Source organism: Salvia hispanica, chromosome 2 (assembly GCF_023119035.1).
Source record: "Salvia hispanica cultivar TCC Black 2014 chromosome 2, UniMelb_Shisp_WGS_1.0, whole genome shotgun sequence".
Lineage (NCBI taxonomy): Eukaryota > Viridiplantae > Streptophyta > Magnoliopsida > Lamiales > Lamiaceae > Salvia > Salvia hispanica.
Window position 1 is genome coordinate 28,356,070 of NC_062966.1, and position 20,574 is coordinate 28,376,643.

General features: G+C 35.5%; 2 protein-coding genes and 1 long non-coding RNA gene across 3 annotated transcripts; 2 read left to right on the forward strand and 1 right to left on the reverse strand.

Annotated features, from left to right (window-relative positions):
• Window positions 1-4,933: 4,933 nt before the first annotated feature.
• LOC125203737 (F-box protein At3g07870-like) lies at window positions 4,934-6,235 on the forward strand. The gene has a single exon (XM_048102161.1). The coding sequence runs from the start codon at window positions 4,987-4,989 to the stop codon at window positions 6,148-6,150; it is 1,164 nt and encodes a 387-aa protein (XP_047958118.1). The 5' UTR covers window positions 4,934-4,986; the 3' UTR covers window positions 6,151-6,235.
• An 877-nt stretch (window positions 6,236-7,112) lies between these two features.
• Window positions 7,113-16,693, reverse strand: LOC125203738 (probable magnesium transporter NIPA6). Its single transcript, XM_048102162.1, has 10 exons — window positions 16,677-16,693; window positions 10,874-11,124; window positions 9,912-9,968; window positions 9,734-9,824; window positions 9,411-9,571; window positions 9,203-9,330; window positions 8,649-8,786; window positions 7,860-7,952; window positions 7,659-7,776; window positions 7,113-7,565 (listed from the first exon to the last, which is right to left on the reverse strand). Exons 2-10 carry the CDS (start codon window positions 10,992-10,994, stop codon window positions 7,441-7,443), a joined length of 1,032 nt encoding a protein of 343 aa, XP_047958119.1. The 5' UTR covers window positions 10,995-11,124; window positions 16,677-16,693; the 3' UTR covers window positions 7,113-7,440.
• A 2,514-nt stretch (window positions 16,694-19,207) lies between these two features.
• Window positions 19,208-19,996, forward strand: LOC125203879. Its single transcript, XR_007173450.1, has 2 exons — window positions 19,208-19,603; window positions 19,793-19,996. It is a non-coding gene; the product is annotated as an uncharacterized LOC125203879 (long non-coding RNA).
• The last annotated feature ends 578 nt before the right edge of the window (window positions 19,997-20,574 follow it).

Consider the following 20,574-nt stretch of genomic DNA (forward strand, 5'->3'; position numbering starts at 1 on the left):
TGAAGCACAATTTTAAGTTGAAGTCTTAAATATAAACATACCTATATAGTTCATTTTTAAAATTCTTAATTTGGGCTTCTCATCAATTATTATATGGAGTACTAAGCTTATCAAATAGTATAAAAAAATAAAGTGCAATGAGTTGTAAATATAGAATATAACTAAAAAAAGTTTGGTTAGCCGATCGCTCACCGCGCAATAGGCGGCTAGTGATCGACTTAGCAAGTTAGTCCACGCCCGACCTCTCGAGCTCTTTTTTCCTCTGTTGGGCTCGCCTACCGCAATAGCGGACTAGCCGAGCGCCTAGCCACTCACCAGCTGCTAGGGCGCTGGCTAGTCCCCCTATTGCGGATGCTCTAATACGGTATTTTGAATTAATAATCGAGCTTCTGTGTTGTCTTGGTGGCCAGCTTGCTGGTAACAGCCCAGTCCAGGCCCATAAGTAGGCAGGTTTCGGCCTTATCTGATCTATTTCCCATAACATACTAAAATCAGCTTCAGTAAAACAAAATTTACAAACAAATTATCAAAAGCTGACTTCTGAATTTATAAAATCAAAAGGTGCATCTACAGTTGACTTGTAGTTATCTTTTTTTTTTTAAAAAAAAAGCATCATATTAGTTTTTTGTGGTTGTTGGTTTAGGTTGATGGTATAGGACTATATATGATGAAAAGGTCTTATCTAGTAGTCTTGACTTTTTCATAAATATGAGGAAATTCTTCTCTCTTTTTTGGTACTAACCCTTAAAACAATTCAGTTTTAGCAAATTTTCAACTTTGTATAGGTCGTATGATTTATAATACTAGTATCATAGTATGGAATAAGAAACTTAGTCATAGTATTTAAGCATTAACCTTGACCAGATGATTTATAAATGCGTTGAAATTGGATCCAAAAATAATGTTCTGTATATAGTAAAATTTCAGGGGACTCATACAGTCATACCTATTCACAACAACATTAATTTTGACTGTTTTTTACATTGATTCTGTATATTAATTAAAAACAAAATGAAATAATAAATCGTGGATAAAAAAAAATCGAAAAGGGATCAATATGTGTAGTGTATTGGGATTACTATTGAACAATTGAGAGCTATGTCAATGCAACCGCGCGCTTTTAGAAATATTAATTGCTAAATTGAAAGTTCAAGAACTATGAATACATATATGTTAGATTTGTAATCGCACCAAAAATACTAAGAGTAGTTGACTTGTGAGAAGGTACTACGCATTTAGAAATAATAATTGCTAAACTGAAAGTTCGAAAACTATGAATACATATATGTTAATTAGATTTGTAATTGCACCAAAAATACTTAGAGTAGTTGACTTGTGAGAAGTTACTATGCATTTAGAAATATTAATTGCTAAATTGAAAGTTCGAGAACTATGAATACATATATATATATTAGATTTGTAATTGCGCCTAAAATACTAAGACTAGTTGACCTTTGAGAAGGTACAATGCATTTCGAAATATTAATTGTCTATAACCTTTAATGCAAACCCAAATCACTATTTAATAAATATTATGCGTACACAAATTACAAGAAGGTATTCTGTAACCATGTATAATATAATAATAATGGTTTGACTCTCTTGATAGTGGGTACCATGTTTATTTAAAGTTTAAACATTATATTAGCAATATTTTGAAGAATTATCATAATATGTCAATGATATTACTCTTCTTAATATGTCAATGACATTACTATTCTCTTAATGATATTACTCTTCTTAATATATATGTCAATGATATTACTATTCTCTTTTATGTTGTAAAATTCATAATTCCTCTAGGTTTTATGGCTGAACAAATAAAAATTTGAAATGTTATAAATGCATTTCGCATCGAATATTAACCAATCTATCATTAGACATACGCACATGACTCACAATAAATAAAACACAATATTTATTGTGTAAGATGTCAACTCTCGATCTTATATAAATTATAACAATTTTTCTTCAAATTTTTCCCATAGCGACTATTGAAATCTTTTTAAATGCATCGATCACATAAGGGTTATGGATATGATAATTTATTTATTCAATATTTCATGTACTTTTATTGTGTTTAATATTTGACGTACTTTTATTGTACTTTTACGCCTTAGTTGTATGACCGATTCATATTTTGTTGTGTATTTTTGTGATTGTTATTTTTAATTTATCCTTCGATTTCAGCTTGGAACTGTTGATTTTTGTATTACTTCTTTGTCTCAGATTCATATTTCTTTTTGAGACAGTTTCATTTCATTTAACTCATTCCTTTTTTTACTAAAAATTACTTTGTTTATTCATACTTTTTTTTCTCCGCTCTCATATTCTATACTTTATTTCTTTTAATTTAATTTATAAAACATAAATTTAAGAATTTTAATACCATAAAAATTGCTTCAATTAATGCGGGATAATGGGAATAATCAATATTTTATTGGTGGCCATCTTAAACTCAAACACTTCATTAATTATCTGAATAATTTGTAGTTCACTGAAAGTGCCGACAACATTTCAGGGCGGTGCTCATATTCAAATATTCATTCAAGAGTTTAATCGTAGCTTTGAAGTTTCACTTATTACACTTTAATAATGCTGGTGAATAAATAATTTTAAAATTAAATAAAGATAAGGATATGTTCTGTGGTCCCCGGGCCAGGAGCACAACAATTAATATTCTAATTTTTTAAAAAAAACTAAATACACTTAACAATTACTACTATTAAAGTAAAAGAAGGCAAAATGGTGAGCGCCACCTGTCCATATATATCCAACAAATAATGCCAACCACTTTACCTTAAATATGAGGTGTGAATTGCGGATAAGCATTATATCCTTATCAATACCACGTAGCTTATCTACATTGGCTAAGATAAAAAAAAAACACAAATTTAGGAATAGAAAACATATTGCTATGTGATATAAAATGATGGATGGAAAAATCATAAAAATCGATTAATATCTAGTTCATCTTGTAATGGAGTATTATGAATTAATTGAAAATTTATGAATTTATGTATAATTATTTTATTGTGAAAAGGTGATCGCATATAATGTATTTGTTGAAGTTTTCAATTAAATGTCATTATATTATGTATAAACACACAATATTATTTAACCAAAAAATATATTGTAGGACAATTAGAACATAAACAAAATTCATGATTTTCGACTGATCTTTTTAACAATTAAGGAACATATCATAATTTATGACATACATTACGATTTTTCTAACAATTTACACTGAAATAAATAATTAAAAAATATTTATCACTAATGGACAAGATGTTGAATAAATATCCATTTATAAAAATCATAGTTATTGATAGAAGCTTTTTCACATGAAAGGAGAATCTTGTGTCACATTACACGTAAACTATTCAATAATGAAGTCAAGTAATGATAAAAAATATTGAACAACTTATCCGGAAGAATAACTCAAAACATAATTACTTTTTATTGTATATTTTTCATAATAAATTAAACAATAGTAGTAATACATTATTCTTATTCACTTGATTTCTTTTACACTATTTTGAATTACTTACTTTCTTCTATTTTACTTTATTTCATTTATCTATAGTAGTATTTTTTCTTTATTTCTTTTATTTAGTTTATATTTTTAAAATTTTATTATCCAATTTCTGTCGTACTATTACGAAAATCTATTTCATTGCATGATTTGGAATAATTGTAAGTGGGACAACACTAGATGAGTCAGCAAAGGTTGTGTCCGAACACTGATTGGATTGGTTGGCCCACAGTCTCCATTTGCCGCTTGTATTAGTTGAATTTCATAAATGTTTTGTTTTGTAGTAGTACATTGTTAAATAAGACTACAACATTATACTATTATTTGTTATTTTAATTTCATTTCAGAAACTTAGAGATTGATTAATCACCGCCTTGAGATTTATGAAAGGCACACAATATTGAAATATATAAACAGATTCCTGTTTATTTTTGTTTCTTCTAACATGATTATTACTATTAGGTGAATGGTGGCTTTTAATGTAACATTGAGAAATATGGTTTTTTCTTTCATACCCCAATACTGAAATATTTATCGTTTTTTCTCTCATACTCCCATTAGTTCTTTTAAAATCACAAGTCAACACACAAAAACTAAGATTCATTTTGAACTAGTCTGATTTTACCAGTTTAGTATGGTAGTGATATTATTTGAAATTTTAGCTCAATAAATTAGTACTCCTATACTGTTAAACCAAATTAGTGTATTCTCCATTTTATACATTTACTGCGCAGTTTTATGAATATTCAAAAATATTAACCTAGTACAGTAGTACTATATGTCTATTTAATTGAAAATGACTAGACCACCTCAAGTTTCTCAAAACAAATATTAAAATATGCTTAAATAAGCCAATATTCCACGTAGAACTTGCATCATCTCAAAAGCCAACTTGGCCTATTTCTCTTTTTATTTTTCTATTTTTTAAATTTCACTTAGAAGGAAAATATCTTATTAGATTGTATTTCAAGATCAATATTGCTAAACTGTTTCATCTCTCATCAATAAATTGAAAATAAAAATTTTTATTGTATACTTAATTTATGTCAATGAAACAAACTTTTTTTTTTTTGTTTAATCACAGTAGTACCGAACCCGTCTTTTTGGCGAAATTCGACTAATCCTGCTTGACCGAATTTGCGGATAAAAACAGATTACGGCCAAAAATCTCCCTGATAAGGTTTGAACCCGTGACCTCAAGGTCGCCAAAGCTTCGCGCCGCTACCCGTTGGTGCGGTGACATTTTTCTTTTAATCAATAAATGGGCAATAAACTTCCAAGTAAACATGCATCACTATTCACTACCTACCTTATCCACATAAAGATAAAATAAAGAAAAATAAAAAAAGAAAAAGAAGATTCAAGAACGCTTTTTTACACTTTATAAATCCACTTTCCATCTCCTTACTTCGCATCAAACCCTAAATTCAAACCTTCAAATCCAATCAACAATGGCGTTCATCGTCTCTCCCTCCAAATCTGCCTCCCACCGCCGCGATTTCCTCTCCCGCCTCCCGTCGCACCTCCTCATCGAGATCCTCTCCCGCCTCCCCGCGAAATCCCTCGTCCAGTGCAAATCCGTCTGCAAGCAGTGGCTCGATCTCGCCTCCGATCCCTACCTCGCCAAGCTGCATTTCGCCCGATCCAAGCCCGGCGTCGCGATCCACCAATCGGAGCCATCGAAGAACCTCCTCCGCGTCGCCGATTTCGACGATTTCCACGCGCCGACGGCCGAGATCGACCTCGAATCGCTCACCCCCTCCCCCTCCGTCGCTGTCGACGGCTCCGTCAAGGGGCTTTTGCTCCTCCGCGACGCCAATTACAAGCGCGAGGCGCTCTACGTCTGCAATCCCCTCACGCGCGAGTACATCGCGCTCGCGAGCCCTAATCAGATCGTGCGGTACCCTAGCATCGTCACTCACGGATTCGGCGTGACTAATTCGACCGAGGAGTTCAAAATCGTGCGAATTTACCAGGAGAGGGAAATTGATCCGAGAAGCGGCTCCTGTTTAAGAATCCCCAATTCCGAGTGCCAAGTCTACACCCTCGGAACAGGGGAATGGCGCGAGGTAGGCGAAAGGCTCGCTCCTTTTGCCTACGACGGCCGCCTAATTGGCCAATTTTTCAGGGGGAATCTCCACTGGATAATCGAGGACCTAAACGGCCACGAGCTCATATCCGCATTCGACCTCGAAAACGAGTCCTTCCATCCCTTCCCCGCCCCGTTCCCGGGGAGGAAACTCCTCGGGAGCGTGGGGGTGTTGGACGATTGCCTCTGTCTCTGCGACAACACCTCGAATTTCGAGGTCGATATCTGGGTGATGAAGGAGTATGGAGTTGGGAAATCGTGGAGCAAGCGCTTCGTGATCCGGAAAATGCCGGAATTGATCGGGCCGTCGTTTGAGATTGTGAGGGTGCTGAAGGTGTTGGGAGATGGCAACATTTTGCTGGTGTGGGCGGATTACTGTGTGCTGAATTACTGCAGTAAAAGTGAAGTGACTCAAGAAGTGGACATGGTTCAATCGAGAGGGCCTAATAGCGTTGAGGCTATGCATTATGTGCCGAGTTTGATGAGTCTCAAGAGCTTTGTTAGTGAGAAAGTTGTTATGTTTTAGTTTTCTTGTGAATTTGTTGGTGAAAAATCTGAACTATATTTGATGTTCAGGTTTTTTTTATACAAAGATTGAATCTTTTGTGTTAGCTTTGCTGCTGCTTTTGATGGTTTGCTCTTTTCTTGAGTTGCTTACAAAAATCATATCAATGGGTGCACATTAGATTTAAGTCATTGAGATTTAAGTGAGTATAAATTTTCTGGACTTAGATATTATAGACTATTAATTGGAGTAGATTAACTAGAGGTGTAAATGATACATAATTTTTCAAAACGGCTATTTATTATACTAGTATTCTCAATAGGATGGGGTGTAATGTATTGTTTCATAAACCAATTAATGACATTAAATAAGTGTAATTTACTAATACAACTGTTAATTAGTATTCTCCAAAGATATTTGGTGTAATTTACTATTGTAAGATTGAGTAGATTACAACTTAAAAAAAATCAAATCCAAGACATAAACTTCTCCCCCTGCGCCCAATATCTCCCTAGCCACCCCCGAATGTCGATCGCCCCACCCCCTTGGGGCGATTCTGGTGAATCCCCAAGAGCCTCAGGCGCGTTTTTTTTAACACAGATGAGGCCATAGTACCATCATCCGGTCTACCATTATACCATCCCGGCTACATATGATTAGCGTATGAGATCGCCACATAACATGTTCAAGGGTCAAGGCTATCATACAACCGCCCGTCTAAAACACATGATGGGTACGAGACTATCATACAAACATCCAAGCGAAAGCCCATAACGTGCATAATACCATCATACGACCATCCCGTTTAAAACCCCTAACGTACATGAGATCATCATCTTGTATCTAAGAAGCTAAGAAGGAACTACACTGCACATATACAAGATTTCAACTCAAGTACTTCTATCTAAGAGAAAGAGAGTTTTGTCGTGCTTCAATTTTGTCGCTTGAGCTAGGCTCGCATCTATGCGAAGGAGAGAGAGCAGTTACAAGAATACAGAATGATGAAAGCAATACCAGTGAAAAACAATCATTTACAAATCGAATGTGGCCCTTCTCTGAGTAACTAATGAGCAAAGAATATCAACATCTATGGAGAGCTCAAAAATGGCTCTGGCGTCGTATGTGTGTCGGGGCAAACGAACTACGCACTCCTATAAACATTACAAACTGTTGCAAACTACGCCTAAGTCCTAACACACCACTCAACCAAAGAGCTTACAGGAAATCAACATGAACATGCTCACAGCAAAAATAGCACGGCCATTTGCACGAACCACCAGTAAGCTAGGGAATAATAATACAGCGTTTACCTCACTTGAAATGGTCTTGATGGATGATTGCTACAAACTCCCCATGCAATTCATCATTCTCTTTCTGTTTCCATATCTCGCCGTTTGAATGCACGACCCATGATATTTGAGGAAGCGCGGAATAGTCTGTAAAGAAAGCAGATAAGTTTTACGAGTCTGGATTTCCTAAAAATGAGCAGATTTAGGCTTGATCATAGTCAGCTTGTGTCGAGGCCTTACCTGCAGATGGAAGCTTTTCAGGATCTCTTGTACCGTGCAAAACCATAGTACCAGAAAGCAGGGTGATAAATCCACAGAGAACAGAGACGATGTCGCTAGCACCCTCACCGGCCCAGTCCTGAGGCAGCAGAAACGTATTAGTGGCAATCTAAATTACCTCCGACATAACGATACAAAAAAGGGCAGCACAAGCTTGTGTACCTTGAACATGATGGCACTAGCAAAGATTGTAAGCGACGTGAACATGGCATAATAAATTGGAGAAACCACGGCCGTGTTAAATGTGTCCAAAGCCTGTATAAAGACACAACTCTGACCATTATGCAAATTTGAAAAAACAGAAGAGTATTGACTAGCACAGACGTATTATTCCACTGGATGAACTCTTGCGAAGCTACATCATAAACAATTGTTTGTTATCACTTTGGTCATTTTTAATTAGTCTTTTCTGAGTATTTAAGATTTTATTTCTGTTTTAAGGAATATGTCATACATCTACAGACATCTATGAGGGACTCTACATGTGAGTAGTATCTGCTGCAGAAAGAGCAATGGATTCAGTTAAACGGCATGCTATGAGCAAGTCCCATGAAACTATCTAACCTTTCAAATGCCTTCTAAATAATAAGCATGTTAAAGGAAGATTGTCAAACGAGAAGTATTTTACTTCCTCCGTCTCATTGCAATAAGCCTCAAGCTCCGGACACGGATGTTAAGAAACCAATAAAGCAGGAGAGAGGAGATAACTTTCGTTGAGAGAATACTTGTCCAAAAGTACGATAGAGAAATGTTTGCTTCAATTAAAAAAGTAGAAAAGAGAGAAACATAAGTGGGCCACAATGGCATATGGTCTAAATAATGAGTTATGTTAGATTGTTTTGTTATGTACTAAATTTACATTCAGATGTCCAAATACGGTAAGATGACCTATTGAAATGGGACAGAGGGAGTAATTTTTATTATAAAGCAATAAAAGTTACGAGTATGTACCTTGTTTAAATAGATTAACTGAGTGATTATACAAGAAGCTGAAACCGTGGCAAATATCCATGACTGCAAGTGGGCGATCTGACTATAGCCCTCCAGCGTGAGTTTTATCGCTATACCTACAGCTTTGATGCTCATAACCTACAGTGAGCGGTAAATCAATTCCATCAAGCCAGCAAACATGATCAGTAAAGACATTAGCTCTTACTTAGAATTGAAAGCTAATCTGATCATTTTCTTTATAACTCACTTGTATTAACCATGCCTAACTAGATTCTTCTACTTATTTCGCTCTTCCTATCCAGCTAAGTTTAAATATTTAAACAATTTGGTGATCGAGGAGTGCCATATGTACAAGGCATAACCAAACTGTAGCACCTATATAATTTCCTTGATAATGCATACTTAAGTTGCTTGACAAGCAAATGCAATGTGATGAGGAGAGTAAGTTTATTTGGATCCAGTACGCACAGGGAAATTATTTCGTCTCTCCTGCTCCTTTGGGGAAACCGACTAACTAAATCTAAACTGAACAACATAGAGTGAATTTTACTTACGGTTACAGATCCAATGATAGAGCAAACACCAATGTACACCATTATATTTGTTTGCCCATAGCGTGGTTCACAATACAAGACAAGTACCAACACCACTGCCACTGCTGAAGCTATGTACAGAAGAAAAGCTGGGCAGAGAAACAAGGAACATATTTCATAAACATTGCCGTATCCATTTCAAACAACATGTATAAAAGCATACACTCACTTGGCTGTGTTGCTAGTTCCCAGATTTGATCTACCGAGCTAATGTCATGTTCACCCGGTGCATGGAGCACTATAATAGTGGAACCCACCATACACAAAACACATCCCAATATTCCTAACTTCCCTAGTTTCTCTTTGAGTAAGAAATGAGCTAAAATAGCACTGCCAATAAAATAAACTGTGGTTACTCTTACATGATAGCACAATATCACTTAATTCTATCTTAGAAAATGAACTATACTAAAAAAAAGGAAGTTTATCCATATATAAGGAAAATGGTACTTAAGGACAAAAGGATAGTAAAAGTGTAAAACACGTCTTTACCTTACTATTATACTCAATGCTCCAAGTGGGGTGACGAGGACTGCAGGAGCATACATGTAAGCTACAAAATTGGCAAATTCTCCAATAACCACTGTGCAATAGTAAACGAAAAGGGTGAGTTGATATATGTGGATAGGAGTAGCATGATTAACGAATCTCTTTGGGAAAAGCAACTTACTAGTGAACATGCCAATCCACCAGAGTGGTTCTTGCAAGTATCCATATCCTCCCGAACCTTCATTTTAACACATTCAATTTCATCAGAGGTTCCAAATATAACTATTAATATACCCACACGTGCAAATACATTATTTGGAACAAAACCCATCGTTTCTAAAGCAATTCCCAACGATGAACTATACTGCAAATCATATTCTATCTGAGGCCTAAGCAACAAAAGGATTGCCTTCCACAGTAATAACCATACTTAATCCACTACGACCACCCACGTGCTTCGCACTCAAGATATCCTGATGTTCTAAAGAAACTGCCTCATGCTACTAAGGAAATGCTATCAATCTAAAACAGAAAAGTCATGATCTCATCTTAAGCATTGTTAACTTCAATTCCCTATCTCCCAAATATCTTCACTCGTGACAATATCAAGTGTGAGAATGAGACACAGCATCTTAACTGCTGCAACGAGCTAACTATAAGAGCTGTTGACTCAATTCAAATTCATATATGCATAGTTTTTCCAACCTAGTAAGAAGAACATCAATACAATGTAAATAATTTCTAAATAACCCTTGCCAATCACTTGTTATTTACAACATAATATTTCTCCAATGCAATATATCAGGTCAAAAATCATTAATGGATATCAGAGATACATTGCATATACGTTTCTTCTTAATTACATCACAATCTTCTTCCCATAGCATCTTTATTTGAAAATAAATCCAGCATTATTAATTCTCCAATAGATAAACCAATAAACAGAAACTCCAACTGAAAGCCAATAATTCACCCAATCCTCTAACACAACAACCAAATACAAACAAAGACCAATTTTTTCCCCCAATAATTGACAACTTCATCCCAAGAAATTTCCAATCAAAGCTCAATACGACAATCCAAGCTTCAAACTCTCCCCAATTGAAACTTCCCCCAATTCAAAAAATCAATTAAAAAACCTACCAGCGCGAGCGCCGGAGGCTCCGGCCCTCTGCAAGCCCTTCTTCTTGATGATGAAGCTCGAGCCAATAAAGACGCTGGAGCCGACGGCGAGCCCGAAGCCGATTAAGTTGGTCTCAAACATGACCCGACCCGGTCCAAATCTGGCGATGCGGCCTCTCAATCGGTGCCCCCACGAGCTTGTTTCTCATCTGTCGCCCAATTTTACTCGGATTTTCCGCGTGATGACGGAGGGAAGAAAGGGATAAAGAAATCTTTTTTGGTCAATTTAGGGGAAAGCCATGGTGTTGATGTGGCAGAATCTGTGCTGTACAGTGTGTGAATGTGTGTGTGATTATTGTCGGCTTGTGCTTCAACTACTAGTCCAAATGCAGGGGTGAGGTTGGTTGAAACTTGAAAGGGATTTGTTTTATTGCTGTTTAATTTTGGGGCCTAGGGATTTGGAATTGGAGGGAAACTTTTCTAAATTTGTGATTTTTTTTTCAAGATTTTCGAGGGAAAAACTATCTGATCACAATCTGGTGAGAGATTAGCGAGATATGTTTAAATGAGGAAAGTAATAGTAGCCAACGGACCAAAATGGCGAAATAAGCGTGTAATCGGGGATGTTTTACTATGGTTTTTGAAGATTTTTATGTTGGAATATTCAAGAAATTGTTTTTTTTATTATTTATTTTTGGAGTTATGGCCCATTATTGTATTTTCACCCATCTACTATAGGCATAGTAAGGAGTAATTATTAGTACTATTATAAATGAATTTACGCGAATTTCATTTTATTATTGCAAGTTGTTTATTGAGCTTATTTGTTGGGTGAAGAGTCAGATTTATATGACCTTAGTCTATTTTTTTAAGAATTGCTTTACTAAGGTTAATTTAATTGCTTAGTTTTGTTACTTCACAAAATGTCTATTACTGTAATTAAAGATTGTTCATTTCAACTCAAATTGATAACATTGAAGATTGCTTAGTTTTGTCACTTCATTTTGAGTGATTGATTAACTATAATTGAAGATTGTTCTCTTTGTACTCAAATTGATTGTTTAACACGTGCTTATACAAAAGAGATGCTTGAAGCATAAAATTCACGAACAACAGTTTAGAATATAATCGACAAAAAAATAGCCCAAAAAATCAACAAATAGATAAAAGCAAACGATTAGCAACAACAATACCATAGAATTCCGGATTCAAGTTTTGACATGATAGAGCAAATATAATCGACTAATTGAATAATATAACAATGAGTTAGAGTATCTATGTAAGCATATACCTTTGTCAATATGCAACCTGCTTTGTTCTCGTTGATCTAGATTTATAAGATAACGCCCTAGACAAAACTAATTTTTTTTATAATATTTTTCTTAATTTACTACTCCATATATACATTGAATTATTTTCAGTGGCGGATCTGGGGGCTGAAGCCACCGTAATTTCGACGAAGACAGAAGGAGGAGATGAGGAGGACGATGGTGCAGGCATCGAGTGCGAACGGCAGCGCTGCACCGTGACAGTAACGGCGCTGTGTTCTGACCGAGGGAAGTGCAGCCTTACGTTCGACCAAGAGAGAGAAAGAGACGAGTTTGGAGGCAACGGACAGCAGCAAGTTAGAGAGAGAAGTGACGAGATTGAGAATCGAAAGAGAGAAAAGAGGAATTGGAGAGAGTCGATTAGATGGAGAGAAAAGAGGAATTGGAGCTCTCTGATTTTGAGAGTTCACTGGTCACGTAAGGTAAGAAAAGTTGAAGAAGTTTTGGACATTGTAATATTTAAATATTTTGGGCCTAATGAATTAATTTAAATATCTTGGCCAAGATGAGATAAAAAGAATGTAAAGGATGGGCTTAATTAAATCTTGGGCTTTTCACGCATGCTTTTCGAGGATGGAGCAGGAGGACAAGTAAGGTGTTCAACGAATGAGGTGGACTTTCGAACTAAAGTTTTATTGTGGGCTTTCGAACTAAATACTTTCAAGAGCTTTAGTTTAAATATATCGATTTGAGCATCATTTTATGTGACGAAATGCATGTGATTGCAATTATAATTTTATTCCGTGATGATGTGATATGTATGCTTAAAGTAATTGATTGTGATTTGTTGCGAAGTATAGCTTTTTGAATGATTGTGAATTGCTCGATTTTGTTGATATGATGTGATGCTCGAGAAAAATTATTTATGTTCCAAATACGTTTTATGAGGAAAATGGAGTTTGCAAAGGGTATGTCATGCCATGTTTTTGTTTTGAGAAATGTCTATCTATTTGCTTAGCAAGGGAGTAGTCCCTACTAGACCTATTGAAATCGAATTCGGATTTGACTAGGGAGTGAGTCCCTACTCAAGCTAGTGTACACCATTGGGGATTGTGAGCCGTCTTTTGGGTCGGGCGGTCCAGTGATGGAGTTTGTGGCTAATATTCTCATTTCACATGTTGTTGACGTTATTGATATTGAGATTGTTGAGATGATGATGATGTTGATGATTGCTTAGTGGGGAATGAGTCCCTACTATGAGTTAAATCGAATTTGGGTTCTAGAAAGGATGCGTCCCTACTCGGACTAGTGTACATGATGAGGACTGTGAGTCATCGAACGAGTTGACCGGTTTTCGTGCTCGTGGAATGTGGTCACCTTACACGGCACCGAAAAGAACAGATATGTCATTTTCTTAAATAAAGAATGGTTGTGTTCTAAAATGATGAGGAAAAAGATTTGAGGATGAGTTGAAAGTTTGTGTTTGAGATGTTTTTAGTGTCTCGGGTCTTTTCAAATTAAAACCCCGAGGTCACTCAATGGCGGCATACATAACTATTTTTATAAAATTGTTTTGTCATTTGTTCACTGAGTACATCAAGTACTCAGCCCTGCATTTACGTTCTCTATGTGCAGGTTGAGCTGTGACGAGCGTTGTGGGTGTTGATTATAAAAGTGAAGAATGTCTATCAAATGTTCAGAATATGTTGTGTCTTCATACATAACATTATTCTACTCTCGAAATGCTTCCGCTAAATGTTGTTTCTTTTGAGTTCATTTATTGATGAGATATTGTATCTCTTTGAGTTGTCAATTGTTGAAATGATACTATGATTTTATTTGAGCTATTCCTATTTATTTCGAGCTATGGTCGAGTTGTGCCTTTTTCTCATTTCTTCCCCGCTTCTTTAACCTTCCCCTAGTCGAGATTCACCGTGTTTTCTATCCTTAGAAAATGCGGTCGTGACATCCGCCCCTCCGTTTGCCTCCGGCATCGCCCGGAACAATGAAAAAAATAGTCATTTCTGTATTAAATCAAGCTAATACTATATATTCCGCCCCCTCCGTTATACTCCATGTTAGTATTTGCCGTGTTTACTAATGTGATTTGAATAAATTAATTTCATTTTATTCTTAATAATAGGCTTAGTTTCGTTTGGCAGGAATTAATATGGAAATCATATCCCGTTTTGCGAAAATCAAATCCGAATTCAAGAATAGTGAGCAGTATTTGAAAGATAACCGGAATTGCAAGAAATTTATATTCAAAAAGCACCAGCGTCTCTCGATAAAGAGATGATCAAGGTAATAGATGCATGACAAATTGAGTTTCTCTCGAAAGAAAGGAGCAATTTCAAAGCCAAGAAAGGAGCAATTTCAAAGCTCGGCTTGTGTGACTTTGAAGAGGACGATGGGCCAATAGAAGACGGAAAAAGGAGAGACTTCAAAGCCAGGCTTGTAACAGACAGACGACTATTTAATGTATAGCCTAGAAAAAAGAGGAAATTGGTTTGTGATTTTGAGGAAGACGATGGGCCAATAGAAGATGGAAAAAGGAAAGACTTCAAAGCCAGACTTGTAACAGATGACTATTTCTCGCCTGGCAAAAAAGAGGAAATTGGCTTGTGACTTTAAAAAGACAATGGGCCAATAGAAGACGGAAAAAAGAGAGACAAACTTCCACGAACTGGATTTTATTAAAATCGACAATATTGTACAAACTTACTCTAAATATACAACATAGCGGTGTACACAACACCAACACAATGCTATAATACATTAAGGATCTTCGAGAACACCCCTCACAAAAACCCAAAGACACACCTCATATACACTCCACGCACACTTGTCGCTTCACTCTTGTACACTACTACAACATGGCTATTGCCAATTTATAGGTACTTAAGTCGGTTATTATTGCCGACACAAAAGCTAATGATTGTAGCTAGCAAGTTTCTAGCCAATTCTAAAAATTAATAATCTAAATATCTCTAATGTCCGCTAAACTAAATTGCTATTGAATTGAATTTCTTGTTTCTCCACTAATCTGGATTGGTCTAGATAATTAAAGTCGGTGGAGCCAAATTTATTCAATAACAAGAACCAAAAAAGTTTTTTCGAAGAAGTACGAAAATCTCTTGATAAAGATACAATTGTTGTAAAATTAAGTGCCATGCGATTTCGTAGCTAAATTAAAACTTGGGCCAATATAAAATAAAATATTGTTGGGCCAATTTATTTAAGTTGTGGGCTGCCTTAAGAATTAAGGTTGGGCTGGTTATAATGAATTAATGTTCTTGTGAGCCGGTTCTAGTTCACGAATTTTTTTTTGGAACGCAATTAATCGAATTAATTAAGTTTATTAATGAATACGTCGAATTAAATATTATAGAATAATTCAGTTTCGAATCCGAAAATTACTATGAGGAAATGAAGAGATACGAGATTTTGAAGATGAGAGTGGCCGGCTGGCGTCCCCCCGCAATGCCTCGGGCGGTCACAAATAATCAAAGTTGATGAAACCAAAGAAAGAACAATAGTTAATAAATCTAATGGTTTAATTAAAATATGAGTTTCCAAAATTGTTTTTTTCAAAAGGGTTGCCTTTCGCACGCAAGTTAAGGTCGGACGAGAGGTGGGCCTTTCTATCCCATGTATTATTGTGGGCTTTTCTTTTAAATATTTTGAAGTATTTTGTCAAACGATGAGTGATGTATTTACTTTCAAAATACGTTGCCTACTTTGTTTTTTTGATAGAGTTGCCAATCCTTTTTTTTAATCAAACACCATCACCGGTGGCGGGTTTCGTGGGTCTCTCGTTCCCGTTATCTCATTTCAAAAGTCTGGTGCGAGAGCTCGGCACCCATGTACCCTTGCCCTTTCTTGTTAAGCTTCAGTGGTCTTCTCTTCATCATTGAATCCGAAGTTTGGTAATCTGAGTCTATCCATGAGAGCCAAAGCCTTAATGCAAGGTAAGGCAGTTTCTTGATCGAACATGATCCGATGGTCCTCTCTGCTTCCGTGCTTCACAAGATGGTCCGCTATCTTATTCCCTTCCCTGGAAATGTATGAGATTCTGAATTGGCATGTTTAGTCCCTGTAGAAATGCCTTTAGCTCCGTTTCCAGGCTAGAGATGCGTTCAACTGACTGATCAATTTGAATAGGGGTTTGCTTGCAGCTTGTGTAGATTAATCATAACTAGTCTTAAACATGGAGATTTTTGGTGACTCAATAATTTATCTATTTTATCATAACTAGTTTAGTATTTGATCTCAATTCCATGATTCCATCTCAACAGCTTCTAACCAAGTAACCTGTGTCAACATCAAACATGTAGTTTTTAATGCCAAAATCCAAATGTGCAAGGAAATACACACAAGATTCAACAATGAAACTGCAGCTAAGGCTTAACCAATATCTAGAGAACTCTGTTCCTATGCTGTGAAATGCTAGTAAAAAAAGATCCAAGAAACTGATGTAAATGATAAACCTAAGTAAAAAAGATCCAATAAGGATTTTCCGCGTGATGACGGAGGGAAGAAAGGGATAAAGAAACCTTTTTTGGTCAATTTAGGGGAAAGCCATGGTGTTGATGTGGCAGAATCTGTGCTGTACAGTGTGTGAATGTGTGTGTGATTATTGTCAGCTTGTGCTTCAACTACTAGTCCAAATGCAATGCAGGGTGAGGTTGGTTGAAACTTGAAGTTGAAAGGGATTTGTTTTATTACTGCTTGATTTGGGGCCTAGGGATTTGCAATTGGAAGGAAAATTTTGTAAATTTGTGATTTTTTTTCAAGATTTTTTAGGGAGAAACTATCTAATCACAATATGGTGAGTGACTAGGGAGATATGTTTAAATGAGGAAAGTAATAGTAGTGGACAGACCAAAATGGCGAAATAAGTGTGTAATCGGGGATGTTTTACTATGGTTTTTGAAGATTTTTATGTTGGAATATTCAAGAAATTGTTTTTTTATTTATTTTGAGAGTTATGGCTCATTATTCTATTTTCACCCTATCTACCACATGCATAGTGAGTACTAGTAATTATTAGTATGAATTTATTATGCAAGTTTCATTATAATATTGCAAGTTGTTTACTCGGTGGTGATTTTAATAACTGTGTGCAATTTTTTGTCAGAAATGAATGAAGTAGGTGATGATGCATAATTGAGCTTATTTTGTTGGGTGCAAAGTCAGTGTTAATTATGACCTTAGTCAATTTTTTTAAGAATTGCTTTATTAAGGTTGATCGATTAGTTTTGTCACTTCACAAAATGTTTATTACTGTAATTAAAGATTGTTCATTTCAATTCAAATTGATGTCTAAAACTATAGTTGAAGATTGTTCACTTTGTAGATAGCTTATTTGCCACTTCATCATTTCATTTTGAGTGATTAATCAAGTATAATTGAAGATTGTTCACTTTGTACTCAAATTGGCTTTTGTACTCAAATTGATTGTTGTATTTGAATGGGGGATGCTTGCCGCTTGTGTAGATAATAACATGTGTTTGGTTAAGAATTTTTTTTATACGAAAGAGATGCTTGAAGCCGAAAATTTACGAACAACAATTTAAAATAGAATCGACAAACAAAAAACCAACAACATTAACAAATAGACGAAAAGTAAACGATTTTGAAATAACGTTTTGGCACATCTTTTTTATTTTTTTTATCTCAAAGTCTACATATATTTATTTGGCAATACTCCTTCCATTTCCTAAAAAAAGGAACTTTAGAAACGGCACGAGTTTTAATATAAAAATTGGTAAAGTAAGAGATGAGAAGTAAAAAAATGTACTCCCTCCGTCCCACAAAAGATGTCACACTTGTGGGACGGCATGGGATTTTAGGAGGTTTTGTTTCGTGTGTTAGGTGGAAAGAGAAAATAATAATATTTATATTAATGTGAGAGGAACTTTTTCTAACAAAGGAAATGTGACATCTTTAATGGGACAAACTAAAAAGAAAAGTGTGACATCTTTTGTTGGACGGAAGGAGTATAAAGTAAAAGAGACAAGTAGGAAAAATAGTGGATTATGGAGTCATTTTTCAAACAGAAAATTTTTATTTTTAAGAAACAGGCCGGAAAAGAAGAATTTCTACTTTTAAGAAATAGATGAATAGTTATTATTGACCAAAGAATAGGAAAAAAAAATTGTAATCAATGGAAAATGTTTATTTTTATATTTTAATTTTTGTAGGCGCAAAGACAAGGAGTATTAAATATTGAGGGTTTTGATGAACCAATAATTTTCTCTTTTCATCATAACTTGCTTAGTATTTGATCTTACTACTACTTTTACTACTACTTTTGTTGTGAGAGTTGATACACCACATAACTCTTTTCAACGAGAGGTATTTGGTTCAATTCAACATATATAGTTGTCGTGTAGAGAAAAAGTTAACTTATTTCTTCAAACTACAAAATTAATCACATGAATATGATTCATATATGGGAAATGGGAATATCAAGTTATTCAAATCAACTTGGTTAGCTGCTTTAAAGAGAAAAATTAATGAGACAAGAGGATTCCACTCATAATTCCTTCCAAAGCTTCTTTGTCCAATGCTTCTGATACTTCTTATCCATCTAAACCCATATTATAATAGTACGTCTTTAACAAGTTCGTGTCAGAGTGTAGATTGTATTTGGGTTCAAAAGTAGCAAGTCGGTTTCATGTTTGGGTTAATAGGTCGGGTTTGGATTAAGGTTAAGCCTTATCTAGGTTGACCCAATGACATCCCAAACCGAGTCTTGTCGATCAATCTGGAGAGACTAAAATTGTATGCAGAAAAGTAAACAAGATAAAACACAAATACTTATGATTTCATCGATGGAGTGAAGAGAATAACAATAGTCCTATTTATAATAATAATACTAACTTAATGAGCAAGACAACAAGATATGTAAAAGATATGCAATCCCTAAATTATCTAACGAAATAATAGTGCAAGATATGAAAGAAATATGGAATAATGAATGGCCTTCAGTCCATGGAATGCGGGCTTCAGCGGGCCGGCATTGTTAATTTAAAATTAATTGTCTTCTTCCAGTTACTCTTCCCATCCCAAATCCCAAATTCCTGATCGTAAATCCATGGCGATGAAAAAGTTAGTTTCGCTTAAGAATTTGGAGGTCGAAATACGTGATGCAGAAAAGGATCAGAAGGATCTGAGTGTTTCTAACATCGCCATTAAAGCTCGTTTGGCGCAAATAGAAGCAGATTTGGAAGATAACGAGCAGAAGATGAAGGATAACAGGAACCGGAAAAGGTTTTTGCTCGAGAAGCGCCGAGAAGTACGAAAATCTCTTGAAAAAGAGACGATCGCTATGAAAGAGGCGTGGCAGGTGGAGTTCCTTTCGAGAGAGCGCAGCAATTTCAAACCCAAAGTTGTCACGGATGTTTATTCACTGTATAAATTGGCCAAGAAGAGAAAATTGCCGTGCGATTTCGTAGAAGACGAAGACAAAATTTAGGTACAGTGAAATTTTATTAGTATTATTTATTCAGTTTTTAATATTGGTTTAATACCTTCTTATTTAGGGTTTAATCTAAGTTGCTAATTGCTTTAATCTAAGTTCGTTGCTATTGGTTTAAAAATTTGATGAAATTTCGTAAGTTTTTGATTTTATAATTGAATCAAGTTCTCTCTTGTTCTTTCATAGGCGATGCTGCAGCATTGGAGCCCTAATTTGATTTGCAGCCAACTACAAATTGTTTTGTTTATTTTCTTGTTTCTTTGAGATTTTTATTTGCTTTTAGTTTTTGGTCTTCCTCCAAATTAAAACTTGGGCCACTGTGAACTAAATTGTTGTTGGGCCAATTTATTTAAGTTGTGGGCTGGTTATAATGAATTAATGTTCTCGTGAGCCGGTTCTAGTTCATGAATTCTTTTTGGGACGCAATTAATCGAATTAATTAAGTTTATTACTCCCTCCGTCCTGCTGCAAATGAGGTGCTCCGAATTCGACGATGTTTTGCAAAAATAATACTCCCTTCGTCTTAATAAAGATGACCCCTTCCTTGGGCGGCACATGATGGATTTTATGCGGTTTTATTTTGTGTGTTAGGTGGAGAGAGTAAAGTAAGAGAGATTAAAAAAAAGTAGAGATAAATGGGCTTTCATTATAAGTAATGGGTCATCTTGAGTGGGAGAAGAAGCGGCGGATTCTGATGAAGCCACTGAGTAGGCGGTGGTAGTGTTTTTTTTAGTGTTTTTATAAAATTTTCATTGTATAATTTTCCCCTTATCTATAATACAACGAAGATTTGGTTTTAAATTTTTTTATTACTCCCTCCGTCCGGAATAATTCGGGTCACTTTGACCGGACACGGGTTGTAAGAATTGTAATGAAAAGTGGGTTGAAAAGGTTAGTGAATGTGGGTCCTACCTTTATATATTAGTTTTATAATAAAATGTGAGTAGGAATAAGTTAGTGGAATATGG